At 35.6% G+C, this 25,000-nt stretch overlaps 1 protein-coding gene across 5 annotated transcripts in view; it reads left to right on the top strand.

Annotated features, from left to right (window-relative positions):
• The window catches only part of LOC136834887 (neural cell adhesion molecule 2-like), a 93,967-nt gene that overhangs the window by 56,462 nt on the left and 12,505 nt on the right, over positions 1 to 25,000 (top strand). For 3 of the 5 annotated variants that reach the window (XR_010851911.1, XM_067097704.1, XM_067097707.1), the window contains exons 2-14: positions 5,654 to 5,786; positions 7,798 to 8,006; positions 9,200 to 9,310; positions 10,665 to 10,868; positions 11,006 to 11,157; positions 11,718 to 11,862; positions 12,524 to 12,654; positions 13,648 to 13,810; positions 14,257 to 14,365; positions 14,843 to 15,030; positions 19,270 to 19,611; positions 22,371 to 22,610; positions 23,059 to 23,258. Coding sequence is in view for 4 of the 5 variants with exons in the window: in XM_067097704.1 (XP_066953805.1) it covers positions 5,654 to 5,786; positions 7,798 to 8,006; positions 9,200 to 9,310; positions 10,665 to 10,868; positions 11,006 to 11,157; positions 11,718 to 11,862; positions 12,524 to 12,654; positions 13,648 to 13,810; positions 14,257 to 14,365; positions 14,843 to 15,030; positions 19,270 to 19,611; positions 22,371 to 22,610; positions 23,059 to 23,258 (2,327 nt within the window). In the remaining variant the exon portion in view is untranslated. The remainder of the gene's footprint in view (positions 1 to 5,653; positions 5,787 to 7,797; positions 8,007 to 9,199; positions 9,311 to 10,664; positions 10,869 to 11,005; positions 11,158 to 11,717; positions 11,863 to 12,523; positions 12,655 to 13,647; positions 13,811 to 14,256; positions 14,366 to 14,842; positions 15,031 to 19,269; positions 19,612 to 22,370; positions 22,611 to 23,058; positions 23,259 to 25,000) is intronic. The other 2 variants (XM_067097705.1, XM_067097706.1) reach the window with 2 other exon arrangements.

Below are 25,000 nucleotides of genomic sequence, written 5' to 3'. Positions count from 1 at the left end.
ATTATTATTATTATTATTATTATTCAGAAGAGAAGAGATATGGAAGAGAGAGAGGGCCAGTGACTATAGAATTCAAACCTCCAAAGAATATGGTGCTCATTAGGAAGAAGTAAGAGATCTGGCTTATTAAAAAAAGAAAAAATAAACTAAATCAATAGATAAATAAGAATGTATTGAAAATGGGAGAAAGTATTAGGGTAGAATAAGGGCTGAAATTTTAGGTTCCAGTCAAGATGGGCCATTAAATGAGTAAAAGGCCCAAAGTCTGGAAGTCTTTCCAGGGACAGAGATAAGAGGTCTTTCCAGGATTCCAGATGACTGCAGAGTTCCAAAAAAGACAAAAGATGTACGAGGCATTACCAGGAGATATTGAGAGCGAGAGAGAGAGAGAGAGAGAGAGAGAGAGAGAGAGAGATATAGAGAGATATAGAGAGATAGAGATATAGAGAGATAGAGAGAGAGAGAGAGAGAGAGAGAGAGAGTCCCTCTTTAGTGAGGGAGAGGAGAGAGACGAAAGAAGATTAGAGGGGAGAGAAAGTATGGGAGAATTTGAGGGGTATAAGAATGAGAATGAAAGGAAGAGAAAGGAAAATGGGAGAAAAATATTGAGAATAAGGAAGAAATTTAGGGAAGATGATAAAGAAGGCAAAATTATATATATATATATATATATATATATATATAGAGAGAGAGAGAGAGAGAGAGAGAGAGAGAGAGAGAGAGAGAGAGAGGAGTAAAAGAAGAAAATTATGTCCAATAGACAGACAAATTTATATGATAATAGATATATATAGAGATATATATATACATATACAAGAGAGAGAGAGAGAGAGACAGAGAGAGAGAAGAAGACAGACATAGAGAGAAACAAACATCACAAAGAATGACAAAGACACAGACAGAGAAAGACGCGCAGAAAGAGAGAAAGACAGACAGAGAGAGACAGAGAAGAAAGAGAGAGAGAAAGGGCACAATCCAATTAGGTCCATTCAGCAATTCCTCAACAAAAGGAAAAACAGATTCGTTCCCTGGAGGCCTTTTGATTCTGTCAAACAAAAAAGGGAGAGAGAAAAAAGAAACATATACTGAAAGATTCATTGAATCAATCTCATTTATTTTTTCGTCCCAAAAGGGTTTTAGTTCCTGAGTAATTTAAACAAAGGGGTGATTCAGGCGGTCTCTTTGTCAAAGGACGAAGGCTCCTCGCTTCAGTAATTGCACTGAGCTTAACTGAGAAGAGAAGTGATGCTTTACTGATGGAATGCATTATTTTATTTCAAATTTATTTCTGGTGTCGTGTACATGCATACATACATACCTGTTTATTTCAAATTTATATCAGGTGTTGTATACGTGCGTACAAACATACATACCTTTTTATTTCAAATTTATATCAGGTGTTGTATACATGCATACGAACATACATACCTGTTTATTTTAAATTTATATCAGGTGTCTTATACATACATACATACATACATACATACATACATACATACATACATACATACATACCTACATACATACATACCCTTTTATTTCAAATTTATATCAGGTGTTGTACTCATACATACCTTTTGATTTCAAATTTATTTTGGATGTCCTATACATACATTCATACATACATATACAGTATACTTGTGAACTTACCTAATTACAATGTATTTCAGTTGTATACTTAAATATATGTACATACATGCATACATACCTGGGAACTTACTCATTTACAATGTATTTCAGTTATGAGGATACATATTTACATACATACATGCATACATACGTACCTGGGAACTTACTTATTTTCACTATATTTCTGTTGTATCCATACATACATACATACATAAATAAATACATACCTGGAAACATACTTATTTACGATGTACTTCGATCATATGTATACATACATATGTATGCATGTATACATATGATTGAACTACGTAAACATACCTAAAATATAATAATACCTCCATCAACTGTCACTTGAAAATGAGCCAGAAACATGTAAACACATCCATCACAAAGCCTCTTCTCTCACTCTCACCAAGAGAAAGGTGACCACTCGTCACATTTGCCTTTCCGTGACAATAGGCAGTTTTTCTCTAATGCTTTTGGCCAAAGCAGTCATTTCAAGGAGGACCCATTATGCCCCTAAAAGCGCTTTCCAACTGGCCACACTCCATTTACGCCTTGTTTGCCATCTGTACTAAAGTGTGATGGAATGAGAGGGCTTGAATATTTATATAATTTTTTTTTTTTTACGACTTTGTAAACATTTCTTGGTTGTACAACGGTTTTCCCAAGACGGGGAATGTCGGAGCAAACTGTCTGTAAAATGAAACAAATGAAAATTGCAGTTAAAAATATATATATATATTTTTACGACTTTGTAAACATTCCCTTGATGATGAATGTAGACCCAGCCTCTCTGTAAAATCAAACAAAAGAAAATTGCCGTTAAAAATATACATATATTTTTTTTTTACGATTTCCCAAGACGGTGAATGTAGGCCCAGCCTCTCTGTGAAAGTCAAGCAAAAGAAAATTGCACTTAAAAATATATATATATTTTTTCACGACTTTGTAAGCATTCCCAAGATGGAGATTGTAGACCCAAGCTGTCTGTAAAATCAAACAAACGAAAATTGCAGTCAAAAATATTTATTTTTTCTTATACAACTTTGGAAAAATTTCTTGTCCATTTCTCGGTCCTTCCCAAGACGTACTAGAATGTGGACCCAACCTCTCTATAAACATCAAGCCCTTAGGGGGACAGCGCCGTCAGTGCACCTCATGCAGTGCAATGTAGGCATTACTTAAGATTCTTTCCAGCGTCCCTTCGGCCCCTATCTGCAACCTCTTTCATTCGTTTTACTGTACCTCCGTTCATATTCTCTTTCTTCCATCTTACTTTCCACCCTCTCCCAACAATTGATTCATAGTGCAACTGCTTTGAGATTTTCCTCCTGTTACACCTTTCAAACTTTTTCACTGTCAATTTCCGTTTCAGCGCTGAATGGCCTCAGGTGTCCCAGTGCTTGGCATGTATGCCTAAAGTCTATAAATCAATCAATCAATCTATAATCATCAAACAAAAGGAGTTTGCAGTTATCAGTGATAAACAGTAAGATATTTGCAAATGCGTTTTATACAGAGGTGTTAATTTATTGGCTACAAAATCATTATAATATATATATGGACCATTTGTCATCACATTCTGTAGTGTTAATCAGCTTCCGGTTAATCTCGGCTTCCGGAAGGCCAAAGCCTGTTTAATTGTGTTAGGAACCATAAATTTAGGATCCTTAATCCCTAAATTTATTACATTTATATACCTGTTGATTAGGAAAAACGAGTGGGTAATTATATATATATATATATATATATATATATATATATATATATATATATATATATATATATATATAAATTATATATATAAAATATGTATTATATTTATTATGTATAGTATAATAGTATATATCTACATAACATATATATATACATATATATACATATATATATATATATATATAGAAATCATCAACACACAATCACGTGTGGAACAGAAATAAATTTCTGACTCACGTCGGGATCGAACCCAGGTCTCTCAGGTGGAAAGCAAGGCGTTACCCACTGGGCCATACAAGTCTTTGGAACCTGAGAGCAACTGCACCCAAGGAATTACCTGGGCAAACTAACTGCTTGCATACCAAGTTTTCCCAACTTCTGACTCAGCAATATATATATATATATATATATATATATATATATATATATATATATATATATATATATATATATATATATTTTAAAAAGAACTTTGTTTTATCAAATTTGTTCTGCTTTTTAGTGTTTGTAAGAGAAAACTTTTGTGCCGACTTTGTCTGTCCGTCCGCACTTTTTCTGTGCGCAGTTTTCCTGTCCGCCCCCAGATCTTAAAAACTACTGAGGCTAGAGGGCTGCAAATTGGTATGCTGATCATCCACCCTCCAATCATCAAACATACCAAATTGTAGCCCTCAAGCCTCAGTAGTTTTTATTTTATTAAAGGTTAAATTAGCCATAATCATGCTTCTGGCAGCGATATAGGATAGGCCACCACCGGGCCGTGGTTAAAGTTTCGTGGGCCTCGGCTCACAACAGCATTATACCGAGACCACCGAAAGATAGATCTATTTTCGGTGGCCCTGATTACACGCTGTAGCGGCTGTACAGAAAACTCGGTTGCGCCGAAGAAACTTCGGCGCATTTTTTTACATGTTAGTCCTTCTACCTAAAGGTTTTTTTAATCCAGAGACGACGCCTAAAGTTGTAGTCCAGTTTTCTAAGGTTAGTTAGAGATTGATGAAGATTTGGACCTTTTATAACGATAAACAAACAATATTATTCGGTCAGTCTTCAACTATAAACATTGTCAGTCGTATTGTCACCCTGTCACCCATTCCCTAATCCCCTTATTTTCCCCTGGTACTGACGTAATCCGATTGGAGAGGTGCTTTGTATGAATGTATATATACATTTGGGTTTGTAATAATAATAATATTAATAATAATAACAATAATAATAATGGGACACCCGACAGAAAATATATTCTGACCCTTGTTGTCCAAAACCTCTGCCTGATTTTCCTAATCAGCTTAGGATTACTGGTCTAAATCTCTTAGGGACATATAATCCGTTTTGAAAATTGATCACTTCGTCCTCTCCTGACAGTGTTGGTCTAATCAGTGCCAATATATATATATATATATATATATATATATATATATATATATATATATATATATATATATATATATATATATATATATATATATATATATATATATATATATATATATATATATATATATATATATATACATACGTTATTATCACAATGTAAATATACCTCTTTATATTCTTCTTTAGGTAATCTGACATTAGTCCAACGCCTTCACCCAAATATATATCTCATTTTGTGATCAGCTGTCGATCTTTATTTTTCACGTTGACTTCTGGAGTCCAAAATGCAAACAAACCTTTCCCTCTTCTTCTTCTTTAGGTCCTGTGACAGTAGTCCAACATTTTCTTATTATGTGATTAGCTGTCGACCAAACTGTTCTAGTTGACGACTAGTGACGTTATATAAACAAACCTTTTCCTCTTCTTCTTCTTTAGGTGATCTGACAGTAGTTTAACACCCCAATACCAATATATATCTCTTTATGTGATCAGCTGTCGACCTTTGTTGTTCAAGTTGGCCTCTGGAGACCTTAATGTAAACAAACCTTTTCCTCTTCTTATTCAGGTCTTCTGACAGGAATCCAGTACCCCAATCCTAATATTTATGTCACTATGTGGTCAGCTGTTAAGTTGACCTCAAGAGACCATATTGTAAACAAACATTTTCCTCTTCTTCTTCTTCTTCTTTAGGTCCTCTGACAGGAATCCAGCACCTCCACCGTAATATCCATCCCAATATGTGATCAGCTATCAATCTGACCTCTGGAGTCCATAATGTAAACAAACCTTTTCCTCTTCTTCTTCTTCAGGTCCTATGACAGGAATCCAGCACCTCCACCCTGATATTCATCCCAATATGTGATCAGCTGTCAAGTTGACCTCTAGAGTCCAGAATGTAAACAAACCTTTTCTTCTTCTTCTTCTTTAGGTCCTCTGACGGTAGTCCAAGCCGTGGAATCTGGTCGAGTGCTTCTGCCCTGTGACGTGTCTGCCCCGGAGCCAACCGATGACACGATACTTGTACTTTTCTACCAAGGACCAATTGGCACACCTATTTACAGGTAAGAATAGTGGCGTGTGTATTCAAAGCCAGAGTTATTACACCTGATATCCAGGAATTAAAGAGTGTATTTGTATCCTGTTTGCATGCATCAATGCTACAGCTTTGGTATCAGATAATCTTTGTTACACAAAATGTTAACCCTTCCAAAATGTAATCAGTTCTTGCTAGTCACGCAGACCCCAACTGTGATGACATTTGCATAAGAAAAAATCCCAAATAGGTTTTTGGGACACCCTGTTAACTTGGAGCCATGCAAACTCACTTTTTACACTTAAATCCACAATGGAGACCTTGGTAGCAATAGAGGAAGTAATATCATTGATTGGTTCGATTCTGTCTAATCAATAATACTTCGTTTGTCAGGGTTATAGGTTGATACTGTTACTCAGTAATTGGAGTGAGGCGTTTCTGTGTACTGCATTATCGTTCAAAGCGCGTTATGATCATAATGAATATATAGATCTTGTCCTAGTCACATAAATTGCAAAGTTGTCAATAAATGCCTTTTTAAAATGCGCTCTTAAATTTTCTTTCGTATGAGGGATATTGAAAGCTAAAATGACCTTTAAGAAGAGGAGATATGAGGAAAAATCGTTGAAATGACACTTACGAAAGTAAAATACAAAAGAAAATCGTTAAGAAGTATGTTTAGACATCATACTTATGCTGTAACTACCAGTGAAACACTTCCCTGGGTTCGTAATGCGTTAAATGGACGCACTTGGGTTTACCTGCCCTTCAATTTAGGAAGCCTTGGTCATTCCTGAAACTCGAAGGAACAAAATCTTATTTGAAAGCAGAAGAGGTAGGTCATTTGATAATGAATGCTGTCACGGCCTTAATTCCAAATGGTAGCCATCTTGAAAAGCCTCGACCACTCTTGAAACTTGAAAGAGCAAAATCTTATTTGAAAACAGAAGTAGATTTTTTTATACTGAAAAATTGGTGTCACGCCACTAATTTCAAACTGTATCCATCTTCCTGATAAATTTATACACTCAAAGTAGAAGCTGGAATTATATACAGGTATGTTGAATGCTTTTGAAGTCTGGCAGGTGTGTAAATCTTCAGACAATTTTTATTTTTTTATTTTTTTTTATCCAGGCATAACAACTAAAGTAATAAGGAAGCTATTTAAATCAATTTCCCCCCCCCCTCATTCCTTCCGTGCACAGAATGATTAAGCTCGGGGCCATAAATGTCATTTATCATCCTCAAACTCTCTTACGTATTTCGGTGCGTCCCCCCCCACAAAACCTCTTTTTTTTTTTTTTTTTTTGTCTCGTGCAATACGATCGTACATTAGTGCAAGCCTTTCAATTTAGTCTTTTTCTTCTCTTTACGATACTTTTTCGCTATTGAGTGTCGTGTCAGTAGTAACAGTCTCAAAAGAAAAGGTTTTTCTTTTGATATTTATTGTTATGTTCATTTAATCTTTAGGGGCGTTTTGGTTCTATCAGGGGAAATGCTCGGTTTGGTTTTATAGAGTGCTGGCGGTGTTTTCGTGAATGAATAGAAATGAACGGAAGATGAATGGAAAATGTACGTAGATATTTCTGAATAGCTGTTTGAAATAGATGTTGCTACTGACTGGGATATATATATATATATATATATATATAATATATATATATATATATATATATATATAAATTATATATATATATATATATATATATATATATATATATATATAATGTGTGTATGTATATATATATATTATGTATGTATATATACATACATATATATACATGCATACATACATAATTTTTCTAACCGTTATCCAAAATTAGCTAATTCCATCATTCTTTATAATAACAAATACGCCAAGAAAACAATTCAATAACCTTTGCAATCATTTCCCTTCCAAAATTAACTAATTATATAATTCTTTATATTCATAAATAACCTAGGAATAATTCCCATCAAATCCCGATCACTTTCCCCACCAAAAAAAAATCTGCTAAAAACACATAAAACCTTCTCAATCTCTCCGCCCTCTCCGCCAGCATCGATGGGCGGAACGGGCCGATCAACCGGGCGCCCCACTGGGCGGACGAGAACACCCTCGGCTCGAGGGCGTACTTCGACATGGCGTCGGAGCCCCCGGGGTTGGTCCTGCAGTCGGTGAAGGAAAGTGACGACAACGAATACAGATGTCGAGTCGACTTCAGGTCTTCCCCCACCAGGAACGTCAGGATAGAGCTCGATGTCATAGGTCAGTGGTGAGGTTATAGGTCACAGGTCAGTGATGAGGTTACTGAGGTTATAGGTCAGTAATAAAGTTATTAAGGTCATAATTCAGTGGTGGGGTTATAGCTCATAGGCCAGTAGTGAGGTTATTGAGGTTATAGGTCAGTTGTGGGGTTATAGGTCATAGGTCAGTGGTGAGGTTATAGGTCGTAGGTCAGTGGTGAGGTTATTGAGGTTATAGATCATAGGTCAGTGGTGAGGTTATAGGTCATAGGTCAGTGGTGAGGTTATAGGTCACAGGTCAGTGATGAGGTTACTGAGGTTATAGGTCAGTAATAAAGTTATTAAGGTCATAATTCAGTGGTGGGGTTATAGCTCATAGGCCAGTAGTGAGGTTATTGAGGTTATAGGTCAGTTTTGGGGTTATAGGTCTTAGGTCAGTAGTGAGGTTATTGAGGTTACAGGTCATAGGTCAGTGGTGAGGTTATTGAGGTTGTAGATCATAGGTCAGTGGTGAGGTTGTTGAGGTTATAGGTCAGTGGTGAGGTTATTCAGGTTATAGGTCATTAGTAAAGTTATTAAGGTCATAGGTCAGTGGTGAGGTTATTGAGATTATAGGTCATAGGTCAGTGGTGAGGTTATTGAGGTTAGAGGTCATAGGTCAGTGGTTATTGAGGTTATGGGTTATAGGTCAGTGATGGGGTTATTGAGATTATAGGTCAGTGGTGAGGTCGTAGATGTTATAGGTCAGTGTTGAGGTTATAGGTCACAGGTCAGTGGCCAGGTTATTAATTTTATAGGTAATTGGTGAGGTTATTGAGGTTATAGGTCAGCAGTGAGGTTACTGAGGATATGGGTCAGTAGTAAGGTTACTGAGGATATAGGTCAGTGGTGAGGTTACTAAAGTTGCAGGTTATTGGCTAGGTTATATAGGCTAGTGACGAGGTTAAATAAGCCAGTAATGAGGTCATGGGTCAGTGGTCAGGTCGTAGGTCAGTGGTGAGGTTATAGGTCAGTGGTGTGAGAGCGAGAGAGAAGGAAAGATGAAGATCATGAGAGGGTGGTAGTAAGAATTCACTATACCCACAGTATAATGACTTGGATAATAAAATAAATATATATATATATATATATATATATATATATATATATATATATATATATATATATATATATATATATATAATATGTATGTATAAATCTTCTCTCCCAAAACAGTTCCATTAAAGAAGATTAAAATCCTGAGCGAGGCCGGATTGGAGGTCAGTGGGGTCATTGGCCCCTACCCGGTAGGGGCCTCTGTCAAGCTTCAGTGCCAAGTGGACAGTGGTAAGTTTCTTCATTAAAAGAATAATTTTAGTTTGAATTCAATTTTTATTTCATTCCTTTGTAGATTTTGGTAAATTTATCAATATGGGCTCATCGCCTAGGTTTATCCTTTACTGGGTTTTGATAAATTAAGTTATGTTATATTGAAATATAATTTAATTGAATTATTAAGGTGATTGATAAACTTTAACAAGGAATATTAGCTCTTATTTAATTTTTCATATATATATAAATATGTCTCTGCCATATATAAATTGAATATTTTAGAGATCATATGGCTATAATGATTTTTGTTGTGGCTCATTGTATAGTATGCAACTATATGATTAACACTCCTATTTGATTTTTTTTTCATTTATTTTCATCCATCTCATAATTTATCATATTGACTAACTTTTTTGTTTTGGCAGTCTTTTCGATCAATTTTTCTCAAAATCTAATTATGATATAACATATATTCATTCTCATATCAATGCTCAATTTCTGCATGAGTTTTCAATATATTCCCCAAACATACACTGTTGACAGATTGCACAAAACATATGCAAGCATTTATATTCATCATTTATAGCTTATATTCAATTTCCAGCGCAGGAAAATACATGAGGAGCCAACTGGACCCCGAATATTCAGGAAAAAAAATTGAAAAACTATGAATTTTTGGGGGATAGATTTCTCTCTAGAGAAATTTGACTCGCATTGAAATTCAAACTAGCTTCCAGGATTGAAAATGAACGAGATATATTCCCCTGTTGTGTAAATTTCAATTCGTATGTAATTTTCAGTCAGGTGTCATATGGGGTTTTTGAGTTTCTCTGCAAAGTCCAGATTTTTGGGATAATGTATATTTTTTTATTATTATTATCATTGGTGAATAGTGAGCCAAATCTTTGACAAATTACTGTAATATAAGAGATGGTGGAGATGACAGCTTCTGTGCATTGTAGCCCTTGGCGTTTTGTGAAAATTGAAATCTAGATTTTATTTGTAATTTATATATATATATATATATATATATATATATATATATATATATATATATATATATATATATATATATATATATATATATATATATATATATATATATATATATATATGTGTGTGTGTGTGTGTGTGAATTTCTTCATTCGGTTTCTCATTTGAATCTTAGGCTTTGTAGAGATAAAAGTATCTAAAAAAAAGTGTGAAAGAATTGAGAAATTATGAGGCACTGTTTTTATTCCATTCGAAATAAACAAATAAATAATTAAATTAATATATATATACACAAATATATATGCATCCACACACACCTTTATATATACCCACACACCTCCGACCTAAGACCAGTATCCCTCTCGCCTCCATTGAGGTCGGCCGCGTCCCAGCGTCTCCTGGTTCCACGAGGGGTCGCTCCTCGATGACGTCAGCGAAGTCCGCAGGGGAGACGTGACCTCCAATACTCTGACCATCCCGGCTCTGACCCGGAATGACCTCTACAAGGTGCTGACCTGTCAGGCTTCCAACTCCAATCTCTCGGTGCCTGTAGCCGCCGCGGTTACTCTGGACATGAGCTGTGAGTATTTATTTATATTTGTATTTTTCTCTGTTTGTGATGTTTATGATTATTATATATATATATATATACACTATATATATATATTTTATATCACTAACCTATTCACTAACCTTTCACTCCCTCTTGTATTCAAGTCCCCCCATTAGACGCCCGAATCCTGGGGTCCTTAGACAGCCTGGCAGAGGGAGAACGTTACGAGATCGTCTGCGAGTCGTCCGGCTCCCGCCCCACGGCGACGATCACCTGGTGGAAGGGAGGGATACTAATGACTGACACGAGAAGTCAGGTGAGTGGCTTGTTAGCTGCATAAGTATAGAATTGCAATAGAAATTGGGGTGTTTAGTTGTCATAGAAAATGGGGGTTTTACCTGTCATAGAAAATGGGGGAAATTTAACTGCTATAGAACATGAAGGTTTTGACCTGCTATGCAGAAAATGGGGTATTTTAGCTGCCATAGGAAATGGGGGATTTTTAGCTGTCATAGAAAATGGGCGATTTCAACTGTCATACAAAATGGGGGATTTTAACTGCCTTAGAAAATGGGGATTTTTACCGACAGAAAATGGGTAATTTAACTGCTATAGAACTTGAAGGGTTTGACCTGCTACAGAAAATGGGGGTTTTAGCTGCCATAGAAAATGGGGGATTCTCAGCTGTCTTAGAAAGTAGGGGATTTTAACTGTCATAGAAAATGGGGGATTTTAATTGCCTGAGAAAATGGGGATTTTTACTGACATAGAAAATGGGGAATGTAACTACTTTAGAAAATGAGGGGGTTCACCTGCTATAGAAAAAGATGACCAGGTGTGTAATATACCTCGCTCTGATGTTCCCTTTCAACCCAGGTGTTCCAGGAAGGGAACGTCAGCCGTTCCACACTGTATTTGACGCCCTCCCTAGCGGATCATGACGTCTACGTCTTCTGCAGGGCGAAAAACCCCATGGTGCCCTCGGCTGTCATGGAGGATTCCAGGAAGCTGAATGTTCATTGTGAGTATGGGAATTTTCTGGTTGGGAAAGAAGGTGCAGGTGGAGTGAGGGTAATGCAGTGGGGTTTTAGTTAGTTGTTGAGGGGAATGTGAGTTTGTGTGTGTGTGTGTATGTATGTATGGGTGTATTTGTATGTATATATATGCTATTTAGTCAAAAATGATTTTTTACATTTTTCCAAAAGACTTTTGATCATATATACAGTGAATTTTCTTTATTTATCAAAATACAGTCTCCAAATCTCTGTTTATATATGCATATGAGAAAAACATCTATTTTGAAACGAATCAAAAATTATTTTTGACTTATTTCAAAATAGGTTTTTGTTCATATACATAACTGCAGCATTCCCCTTAATTATTTCAGGTCATACTATAGTGATGCACCATACGAATATTGTTCCTATGCCTTAAATAAAATTTCAGAGGATCCGATTCTGTGTATATAAGAAAAACTTCTATTCTGAAACAAGTATAAAATTGTTTTATGACATAGTTTAAAAATACAGATTTTGCTCATATATACGAGAGATTTTCATTTATCATCTCCAGCCACAGTCTAGTGACGCAACATAAGTATATTGTCCTTCTGCCTTGACTAAACAGTCAAAGGACCCAATTCTCTGTTGGTAATGTTTGCTCGTTTTCATTCTGCTCCGCAGATACGCCGAGATTATCCCTGGCGGCTGGCGTGAGTCTTGACATGGATGATATAAAAGAAGGAGATGATGTCTACTTCGAGTGTGGCATCAACGCCAACCCGAAGGTCATCAAAGTCCAGTGGTACCACAATGTAAGTTGTTAGAGACTGCATTTGCATTACAAATAGAAACATTACACTTTCTCATTTCTCTCCTGTTCATTCTCTCTTTGAAACACTTTAGATGGGTGTTACTGAAAATCTTTGTTGGCACAATATAGGAAGTATTAAAAATCCTTTAGCCCCTTTTGTGTTTCTGGACCAAGGTGGGCATTTTGCCAGCACGGGCTCTTGCTCCTAAAATGGGTCTTTGGGGCTCAGAATAATGGGTTAAAATTCTAGTTTATTCTTGGATGGCACAATATAAGAAGCATTAAAAATCCCTTAAACCCTTTTGTGTCATTGGATTAAAGTGGGCCTTATGCCAGCACAGGCTCTTGCTCTTAAATGGCTCTTTGGCGCTCAGAATAATGGGTTGAAATTCTAGTTTATTCTTGTGTGGCACAATATAGGAAGCAGTAAATGTCCCTTAACCCATTTTCTGTTATTGGATTAAAGTGGGCCCTTTGCCAGCACGGGCTCTTGCTCTTAAAAAGTGTTTCGATGCTGAGGATAAATGGTTTAAAACTCCACTTTGCTCTTAGTGAAACTTGCATGTTTTAATGGTATAAGAGATTAAATTATCCTTTATTTTGAGTCAAACAGTTGTACTTTAAGGGTATAAGGGCCAAAATTACACTTTTTACACTTTCTGATAGTAAAACTAATTTTCTACAAGGCCATAAGAGTCAAAATTCCAGTTTCCCATCAGTATCCAAAGTATATGAAGGGTAAAAATCTTTATAAATATTTGTCAAAAACTGGTGTACTGTAAGGATACCATAGCTAAATTCTCAAAAGTTACAGCTCAATAAAGGTTCAACACCCAAGGGATAAGGAGGGGAAAAAATCTAAATTATTATTTGCCAAAACTGGTGTGCTGTAGGGACATACAGCTATTAATACTTGCCAAAACTGGTGTGCTGAAGGGTTATATAGCTACGTTTCCAAGAGTTGCACCTCAGTAAATGTTCAACCTTCCCCAAGCAGGGCGAGGAGCTGATCCACAACGTGACAGCTGGCGTTATACAGAGCAATCAGAGTCTGGTGCTGCAGCGAGTGAACAGGCGTTCCTCTGGGCAGTACACTTGCTCCGCTACCAATGTTCACGGCCATGGGAAGTCCAACGCTGTGCAACTCAGTGTTAAGTGTAAGTGTTGAAGTGCATTTTTGTACCCAACTTTCCTTCTTTCTTTAAATATTCAGTTGAGAACCATTATGGACTGAGTGTTGTTGTTATCATTATTATTATTATTATTATTATTATTATTATTATTATTATTATTATTATTACATCTTCTGAATAATAAACCTTAATAATGAATAGGTACATCTTCTGAATAATAATAATAATAATTATTATTATTATTATTATTATTATTATTATTATTATTATTATATTCAGACGATGAACCATTCTTATGAATAGGGTACATCTTCTGAATAATAATAATAATAAAAATAATAATAATAATAATAATAATAATAATAATAATAATAATTATTCATATGCAACATATCTAAGCATCCCTCACAAATTCACTCAAAGATTTATTTATGATTTTATCTTTTACATTTCATTTATTATCCTTCCAGTTGCTCCCGTGTGTCGCCCAGGCCAGAAGATCATATACGGAGGAGGGAAACACGAAGAACTGAATGTTACCTGCAATGTAGAGGCCCACCCGGAACCTAATTACTTCAGGTGAGGACAGTTGATTGATTCTGTGTACTCAGGCGTCGCATAAGCAAAGGTCGTGGATGGTGAGAAATATTTTGGGAAGGGTATAAATGTATATATATATATATGTATATATATATATATATATATATATATATATATATATAGAGAGAGAGAGAGAGAGAGAGAGAGAGAGAGAGAGAGAGAGAGAGAGGAGAGAGAGAGAGAGAGAGACTGCATGTGGGTATGTATGTGTATATAATTATTATATAATTATGACAAGTCTTCATACCCAAACCAATATATATATATATATATATATATATATATATATATATATATATATATATATATATATATATATATAGAGAGAGAGAGAGAGAGAGAGAGAGAGAGAGAGAGAGAGAGAGAGCATGTGGGTATGTGTGTGTGTGTGTGTATAATTACGACAAGTCTTCCACCCAAACCAACAAACATTCCTTTCTTATCCCCAATTCCCAGGTGGGCCTTCAACAGCTCCTCGGAGGTGGTGGACATCCCTTCCAGCAGCTTCAAGGTCATCGGCAAAGGCAGGAGCCAGGCCTCTTACACGCCCAAAACCCACCTGGACTACGGCACCCTCCTCTGCTGGGCCAACAACGAGGTTGGAAGACAGCTGACACCTTGTATTTTCCACGTCATCCACGCATGTAAGTCGACTCGGCAGCGCCTGGTGACCGGGAAACGAGAACAATCCGTGTTTACATTTGTTTGTTTACATCTTGTGTAAATTTAGTCGGTGTCAGTAATTGGTGGGACGTTCTGGGAAATGGGTGAGAGACCTCAGCTGGAAAGTCTGTGTTTTTTTTCTTAGAGAGAGAGATTTACAAAGTCTCAGTTTAGAAGTGTGTTGTGATGGTATTTTTTTGGGGGGGTACATTGTTGCTGGACAAAGTTACAACAGTGAGTACGGGAATATTGCCTTGATATTTTTTATATATATTTTCTAGAGTATCATCTGATATCTAAAGATATTTCATCAGTTTTTTTTTGTCATTCCTAATCGTGTTATTTATTCAGCAAGATATCATACTGGAATATAATTCTGATTTTTAAAAAAACAGAATTCATTGGAAACCGTATTTTCTTAAACAAAAGTCATACCCAGTCTGAATCTCGACTCCACAATATCTCATAGTGAAATATGATTCTGATTTGTAGCAGAAGAAAATGATAAAAGAAACAGAATTCATTGGAAAGCGTTTTTTTTTAAACAAAATCTTTTGTCTGCTGAAAGTTTCCTTAGTAATTTCATTAATTAATGTGCATAATTTTTCTCTGTTGTGAAAACAATTCTTTAAAAATTCAGAATTGACTGAAAACTTTTTTTTCTTGAACAGATTTTTTAAATTAATGAAAATTTTCTTATTGATGCTATTTATAATTAAACGATATTTTTCTTTACAATAATTACTGAAAACGTACAAAAAATCATCATATTCCTTGAAATGTAGTGTCAGTTTTATATAGGTATGTATAGTTGTTTCTATGTGTTTATGTCTTTGTTCATTTCTATGTATTTCTATTTGTTCTTATGTGTCAATGGAAAATGTATTTTATATATTTAGGTTACCAAGACCCACCTGAACTTCTAGATTACTTCAAATGCTTTAGTTCCACTAAAACTTCTTAAATTTTAAGTTGGAAATAAATGAAAACACTTCTTTCCCTCGTGGGATTCGGACTTAGCATGCTCTAAAGCCATAAAGTCAGTGTTATTATAACATTAAAGCTATTACACACCCTGTTGTGTGGAAGGTTATTGACTTGGGCAGTTGCTCATCGATTCGTGGTACAGTCGACAGTGTTTATGTTTAGTTCGTGAAGTGGGCAGTTGCTCTAATCGAGCCTAGTGGTTAATGTTTTCAATCTTGGTCCTTCATGTTTAGCTTTAAATCTTGTCAGGACTTTCAGCCCGAGAGCTTAATGTTTTAAATCTTTAGCCAACTTGTAACCCGTGAGAGGGTTAATGTTTTCAATCTTGGTCCTGAGAGAGTCAGTGTTTTAAATCTTGTCAGTGCTAACTTGTAAACAGAGAGAATTAATGTTATAAACATTGTCAACACTAACTTGTAACCCGGGAGAGTTGACGTTTTAAATCCTTTCAGCTCTAATTTGTAACCAGACAGAGTTAATGTTATGCATCTTGCCAGTTAACTTGTAACCCGAGAGAGTTATGGCATCATAAATTGTCAGCTCTAACTTGTAACCATAGAGAGTTAATGTTTTAAATCTTGCCAGTGCTAACTTTTAACGCGAGAGAGTTAATGTTATGCATCTTGCCAGTTAATTTGTAACTCTAGAGAGTTAATGTTTCAAATTTTGTTCTAGTTAAAGCTGATTACGTACCAGAAAGACCTAATGTTTTAAATATTTTTCTTCGCGTGTCAACGTTCAGCCAATTCAAGGAGTTAAAAGATTCATTGTTTACAATAACTTCCTGACAAACCTGAGAACGGTCAGTTCTTAGTATGGTGGTCAATACTAACATGGCCTTTCTTGCGTGAGTTTCTGTCAACATTGACTCAGTTTTTTAAGCTTCCCAAGAGTTAGTTTACTTTTAAATTTAACAGCAGTCCACTGGTAACCAGTTCCATTGTTTTTACAATTTTCTTCATATAAATACAACCTTAAGCACTCTGCTAAATCTTGTGGCAGATCGACTTCAAGTTTAGGAGAAAGGTGAAAATATATATCATTTAGTATTACTTTCATGTACTAACTACTGACTAAAGAGAAGCAAATACGGCAAGATCTACAGAGTAGTCACGAAACTGTGAGAACTGTAAGAAAGAAAATTTACAGTTGTTGAATTAAACAGCAAAGATTGATTGGTTAATTTCACCCGAAGGTTAGGGAACAAACACTTGGAATAAATAACTTTCTTTACCAGAAGGATATTAATTTTGTTTACCGTTTTTGGTACGAAAAATTTACAAACTTTACTAAGCAACATGGACTTCCTCTTACTCCTGGCCAAGCACGGGATATATCAAAGCCTAACCTTCCCTGACGTGACTTATTGTAACCTAACTTAGACGAAGTATATTGCAGATTCTAATATCAATAATTGTAGGTTCCGATTGGAGCGTTCTATAAGATATTACGCAATAATTTAGTGGCGATAAGTATAATTATATAAGTAGGCCTCATAAAAGCAATTTTCTCTCTACTGGTGGATCTGGGAATTAAGTTCCTTATGAAGCTCCAGCTCTTGATTTAGGTTAAGCTGGCCTTATGCCTGCATCTGCTCTTGCCCAAGAGCTACGCGAAATGGTGACCAGGATAAAAGCTGTGCTGTAGGCCTCTGGACTTCCATATGTCAACAGACTTGAACACTCAAGAACTGTCTGTCACTTTCTCCTAGTTGATCACAGTTCTTCAAACTTACTTTCCTGTTTCAAAGAAACTTATTCATTTTGTTCATTTGGCCTTTTAGCAAACGATCCACTGCCTTAGACTGAAGCAGTGGCTGGCTAATTTCCAAAGCCCTCATTTAAAAAGTGAATAATCATACATTTTTCTGCTTATAGAAGGGAAAATCTGAATAAATTAAGGCCTTTCACAAAGTATAATTATACTAACATAAGTGGGAGAACTTTTAGACACGAAATCTGTATCAGAACCACTTTAGGTTGAAGCATGGGATGGCTAATTTCCAAAGTTCTGCACAAAGTGGCTAATCATCAATTGTTTACGTTCCAGATGGGAAATTTTGAATAAGTTAAGGTCTTCCACAAAGGATCTAGTATCAACATAAGCAAGAAAACTGGTAGACATGAAATCTCAGCCCAAGCTAACTGTTAGCAGACCTTTTTAAGCACATATTTCGTTTTACATAAAATATAAATCTCATTTGGCTTACAGGGACAATCAATCACCAGGTAATTTTTTTAGCTGTAGGACGTAAACTTACATTGTACAAAAAAAAATAGACCTGCTGTTATGCAACGTTTTCCATACATGATTTATTATAAATTAAATCTCATTTGCCTTCTAGGGACGTTCTTGGGGTATGAGTAGACATAAGACTTGAAAAGTCTGCATTGTACAATGAAATAGACCTACTGTTATGTCATGTTATTTATACATATATCGTTTTACATTTTATACATTATACATTACATTTTATTTTGATGATATTGTATAAGTAGCACGCACACCAACAAACACAAGATTATAAAATATACATAAACGCGAATTAACTCATTTATTTGTAGATGCTAAACAAAATAATGATTTGTCTATGATCTCTTCCTGATTCTTTTCCTTCTGCCCATTTTCTGAGTTTCACCCTCCCCCCCTCACTCCCTCCCCAGCTCTTTCTGTCTCTCTCTCTCTCTCTCTCTCTCTCTCTCTCTCTCTCTCTCTCTCTCTCTCTCTCTCTCTCTCCTTTTCATTTCTTCTCTATCCCCCTGTTCTTGAGTTCCACCCACTCTCTCTCTCTCTCTCTCTCTCTCTCTCTCTCTCTCTCTCTCTCTCTCTCTCTCTTTCTCATCTTTCTTCTCCCCCTCACTCTTTCCATCTTTCTTCTCCCTCCTTTCTCTCTCTCTCTCTCTCTCTCTCTCTCTCTCTCTCTCTCTCTCTCTCTCTCTCTCTCTCTCTCTCTCATTAACCCTTTCCTTAGTTTCACCTCTCTCTCTCTCTCTCTCTCTCTCTCTCTCTCTCTCTCTCTCTCTCTCTCTCTCTCTCCTCTCTCTCCATCCCTTCCCTCTCTCTCTCTCTCTCTCTCATCCCTTCCCTCTCTCTCTCTCTCTCTCTCTCTCTCTCCTTTCTATCCCTTCCACCTCTCTCTCTCTCTCTCTCTCTCTCTCTCTCTCTCTCTCTCTCTCTCTCTCTCTCTCTCTCTCTCTCTCTGATGGCGTTCTCTCTTCTTCTCCCCCGAACAGCCGCCCCCGACCCCGTCAACAACTGCACAGTTGACAACGTCACCTCCAGCGGCGCCTCCGTCAGGTGCCAGGCGGGCTGGGACGGCGGCATGGAACAGACGTTCATGCTGCGCGTCAGCCACGCCCGCGCCCACACCCGCGCCCACGACAAGAAGAAAGAGGCGCCGCGCGTGCTGGCCAACACCTCCACCTCGCCCAAGCCCGAGTTCCTGCTGACGGGGCTCGAGCCGGGGACCGAGTACGTCCTCACGATCATGGGCGTGAACAAGAAGGGCCAGAGCGACGCCATGCGCATGGCTATCGTGACGCTCAAGGACGTCGCCGAGAAGAGGACTAGCCCTGGTTAGTATTTAGTGTCTGACGGAGGAGGATTAGTGCCTGACGGAGGATTAGGGAGGAGGGAGGAGGGAGGAGGATTAGGGAGGTCTGGGGATCACGGGTTTTAGGCTCAAACGTCGGTCTAGGAAGAGTATATAGATGAATTGTCTCAGTATCTATAGGTCTAGTCTCAAGTCTTTGATATTATAGGTGATATAGATGCATTATCTCTGTAACTATAGGCCTATCAATACTACTGTTAATAGTAGTTTCAATAAACATGGGTCTAGGAAGAGTATATAGATGCATTATCCTAAGTAGCTATAGGTCTAGTATCATGGCTGATTTTATAGTGACACCATAGTGGTTGATAGATGAGGTTCAGGAAGAGTGTATAGATGCATCTACATAGTAGCTATAGTTCTAGAAGAAACAGCTTGATTTTATAGGTGGTATAGAGAGTGACACTATTAATAGTATAGTTTCAATAGTGGTTGACAGACAGATGAGGCTGGGAGAGTCCTTTTTATAGTCATCACCACAGACGTGTTTCCTGGAAGAGTATATAGATGCATCTTTCAGTAAAAAGACTATGATTTTATAGAATATATAGATAGTGACACTATCAATAGAACTTTCTTTAGCATCTGACACAGAAATGAGCTTGAAAAGTCAGTTGTCGGAATGGTAAGATGCATCTATATAGTATCTACAGTTACAGAAAGAATTTTGATTTTATAGGTGATATAGATATCGCTACACCACAGACGTGTTTCTAGGAAGAGTATATAGATGCATCGTCAAAATAGCTCTAGTTTTAGTAGAAAAACTTTGGCATTATAATTGATATAGGTAGTGACACTATCAGTATCTATAATTCTACAAGAAAGATTTTGATTTTATAGGTGATATAGATATCGCTACACCACAGACGTGTTTCTAGGGAGAGTATATAGATGCATCATCATGATAGCTCTAGTTTTAGTAGAAAAACTTTGGTATTATAGTTGATATAGATATTGACACTATCAGTAGCAGCTTATAGAAGTGGAGGTAATATAAATAATGGCTTCAAAGATTGTAGAATAGAGGAAGCATGACGATTGTATATAGATTGTAGTGAGTCAGAATCTTTAATACTTATAGAATTCCAGTATCTGCATTTTGAATAGCTTGACCCTTGAAGACAATAAGAGATTTACATTAAATTTAGGTTCTTTTAGCTTTTCCAGACTAATAAATAAATATAAATAATATATAAGTATATTTCTACATATGTATACATTTATAATTAGGAAGAATGAAGACTGAAAAAGAATCTTGGATTCGTTATAAAGGAATGGCACCTACAGTGCATAAATTAAGTCTGTTTTCCTTTCAGAAAAGGTATATTGTATAATCAGAATAGCTAAATAAATATCGTACACCTGTTACAGATGTTTGCTCAACAGATTCTTCAGACAAACCTGCAACAATATATATATATATATATATATATATATATATATATATATATATATATATATATATATATATATATATATATATATATATATAACATATATATATATATATATATATATATATATATATATATATATATATATATATATATATAAACACATTTATTATACCTTGAAATATTCAGCCATCCATATATGCTATTTCTAGCTATTAAAAAGATATATATTTTTTTTGAGCGAAGGACAACAATTATCTTCAAGAAGTTGATCTTAATTTAGTACATTTTAAAATTATTATTTTGCAAAAAAATAACTTCTACTTCAATCTGTAAAATTTACAACTCAATGTTATATGTCACCAGACTGTATATATATAATCTGTATAATCAGCAAGATTATATAGTTACAGTATACTATAAGTATATGTTATGCATGAGTTTTTTAAAAATTAATTTTCGAATTATACATTTAGATGTTTGATGTTCTGTTGAATGTGGTTATTTTCTGGATAAATTCATCCTATTCAGTAAATAACTAAAGGCTATGACGTCACAGCCCTATGGATGGTAAATGTTTCTCGTGTAATTCTAATAATGTCTGTTTGATAAAGGTCGACAAATTTGTATTAAACAAAAACATTACGACGAAAACTGACCTTTGTTGATCTGTATGTTTGCATGTTTGTCTGGAAAATGTTTAGAAAATAAGAAATAATAGAAAGGAAGTGAATTTGAATAAGTTTTATAGTGTGTGCTCTTTATATCTTGTCTGGAAAGTATTTAGAAATGTATAGTATTAGGTAGTGAGCTACTAATGCTTATATAGCAAAAGTGAAGCATGCGTTAGAATTAATACAGCGGAGAGTGACTGGTTTGGTGTAAAAGTACCCATAAGATAGTAAAATAATTAAAGATTAGTAACTGCGAAAATTGGTGAATGAGTTTCGAATTATTAAAACGAGAAAGCTGGAAAATTAGATTTGAACAGAAGTCAGGCTATGAGAGTAAGTTAAGAACAAGGAAGACTGAGTCTTTATTCTTAAAAGCAGATGGTAGAAGAATGATATATATATATATATATATATATATATATATATATATATATATATATATATATATATAGGCAATATATATATATATACAGGCAAAACTTAAGTACAGCGGTACACAGGTTCCAATTCTTTTATACCTTGTGTGGCCTGGTGGACAGCGGCCTCATCTTTCAATTGAGAGACCGGGGTTCAATCCTGATGTGAGCCAGATAAACTTATTAATATATATGTACATAAATATACATGATTCCTTTCTCCCCACCACACAGGGTCAGGCACCATAGCCCTCACGCCCATCCTAGCAGTCCTGTTCGGCGTCCTAGCCTCGATCCTCCTGATGGTGATTGTCATTGTGATTGTCGTACGGTCCCGCCAGCCACGCCCTCGGAAGCCGGAGGTCAAGATGCTCTATGACAAAGGCGGGTCGCCCGCGACTCTACCCCTGAGGCGCCACGACGAGCCTTCTGCTGTGGACGACCACAATCCCGACGTGATTCCTATCAATGATGGTGAGGAAAGGAGCCGCCTTTTGTGTTGGGTTGTGTCTTGGTTGAATAATAATAATAATAATAATAATAATAATAATAATAATAATAATAATATAAAGAGGGTTTTATCTTTTAATAATAATAATAATAATAATAATATAACCAGGATTTTATCTTCTGAATAATAATAATAATAATAATAATAATAATAATAATCATTTTTGACACTTGGCCCTGTAGGCTTTTTGCATATAAATAGGGTTTATCTTTGAATAATAACAATAACAATAATAATAGTAATAATATCAGGCTAAAATAAAATAAACTCTTTAAGCCTGAGAATTAAAAGTTTATTTTTAACAATAAACAAATATTTAAACTGGAGAAATGTCCTTTTTATCATAAAAAGTGATTGTTCTTCACATTCTTCAATAATAATAATAATAATTTTTCTCATTTTATTCCTTAGACCATCAGGTGAAGGAACTTCAACAGGACTACGTCACAGAGACTACAGGACTCCCCCAGGGGAGCGGAGGCCCCTCCTTCGACCACGTCCGTCAGGGGAGTCCATCCCAAACGTCCCCCCAGCAGACGTCCTCCAAGAAGGAATACCTCCAAGGGCATGAGGGGTCTTTTTACATCAATCCAGGCACTCTCCTCCGACAGGTTAGTGTGAGAATATTCCCTTCATTGTCTCTCATTTTTGTTTTTTCTAATTATTTGCACAATAGATTATTGTCTTCTAAATTCTGGCACATAATTATAGAAACAATTAGTGTTTTAGATGACTGTTTACGTCACAAAAGGACTGATTTAAGAATCTTTGTCTGATGCATTGTCAAAATAGTTTATTTTAGCTAGAGAGGAGGTTTAGAACTTTAATTTTTTTATTATTTTCCAAAAACTGGCACGTGATTAGTATATTATATACTAGATTTAGAAAATATATAGGCATTTAAATTTGTATATTAGATACTAGTTAAAATAATATAGGCATTTTAAAAATATATTAGTTTGATTTGATTCAGAGCAAAGGCTTGGTTTAGTTAGAACTGAGAAGTTTCAAACCAGGATTATTATGAGAATGGTGATAGTATATGCTTATTGCTCTATCAAGGAATTATTTTGAGTACCTAGTATTTTAAATTATATATATTAGTATGATTTACTTTAGATTAAAGGCTTGGCTTAGTTAAAATTGAAAAGTTCCAAGCTGGGAATCCCAGCAGAAAGAGATATTATTGGCTTCTTGCAATGTTAAGGAATTATTTGATAACCAAAAGAAATTATATAAGCATTTCCTTTTGAAATTCAGTAAATATGACAACAGATACACTATCTATTAGCATTATTTTATTCATAACATACTTAAAAAGCTAAAAAGCAATGTTTCCATTTCGTGAATACCTCAATTAGTAATCAGAGGAAAAAAATCAACTCTTTCAAATCCTTTCTTTTCACCATCGCCATCCATCCTGTCTTTTGAGTTCTTTTCATTTTCATGATTTCCGTCTCATTTCTTCCTTGGTGAGAATTTTCCTACATCCCTAAACATGACGGCGATTTCATTCTGGGAACAGTCATAAAAGAGATTAGCCCTCTGCATGGACCTAACAGCTCAGGCAAAGCAATTTGGGGTACACATTCACGGAATGAATGGGGCCAGTTCATGAGGTGAATGCAGGAAGTAGAGTATGTGTATGTGTGTGTGTGTGTTGCTGTGAATTTGTTATGTATGTATGTATGTATGTATGTATGTATGTATGCATGTATGTATGTATGTATGTATGTATATATATATATATATATATATATATATATATATATATATATATATATATATATATATATATATATATATATCTCTCTCAGGTTGAAGAGGTAAGGCACGCATGTCTCTTACAAGAACAAGTTTATTCGGCCAACGTTTCACATCACATGATGCATCCTCAAGGCTGGAAATTACAGACAATAAATACTTAAATGTCACTTCCACAATGGGAAAAGCTTCTTTAAAAATTTTTAAAATTTACAACTAAAAAAATTAAAACAAGAAAGGAACACCTACCAAGGCAAGAGCTAAAAAGTGACTAGAAAGACAGGTACATTAGTTTTTATGAAAAGCGACTCCAACACCATCAATACGGGCAGATCTGCCCGTAAGGACGACGAGTTGATATGTTGGATCGCTTTTCATAAAACTAATATACCAACACTAAACACCCAATCGTCGTCCAGACAACTGTTTATAGCATAACTGCCTGTTTGTTTACTCTCCACGTTCGTTATAGGTTTCTTTCGTTTGTTTATTTCCTCCCTGTCTTTCTAGTCACTTTTTAGCTCTTGCCTTGGTAGGTGTTCCTTTCAAGTTCTTGTTTTAATTTTTGTAGTTGTAAATTTTTAAAAAT

Source organism: Macrobrachium rosenbergii, chromosome 54, assembly GCF_040412425.1.
Source record: "Macrobrachium rosenbergii isolate ZJJX-2024 chromosome 54, ASM4041242v1, whole genome shotgun sequence".
NCBI classification, from domain to species: Eukaryota; Metazoa; Arthropoda; class Malacostraca; order Decapoda; family Palaemonidae; genus Macrobrachium; species Macrobrachium rosenbergii.
Note: the sequence above shows the minus strand (reverse complement) of the source record. Positions and strands in the feature narration are given on the sequence as shown.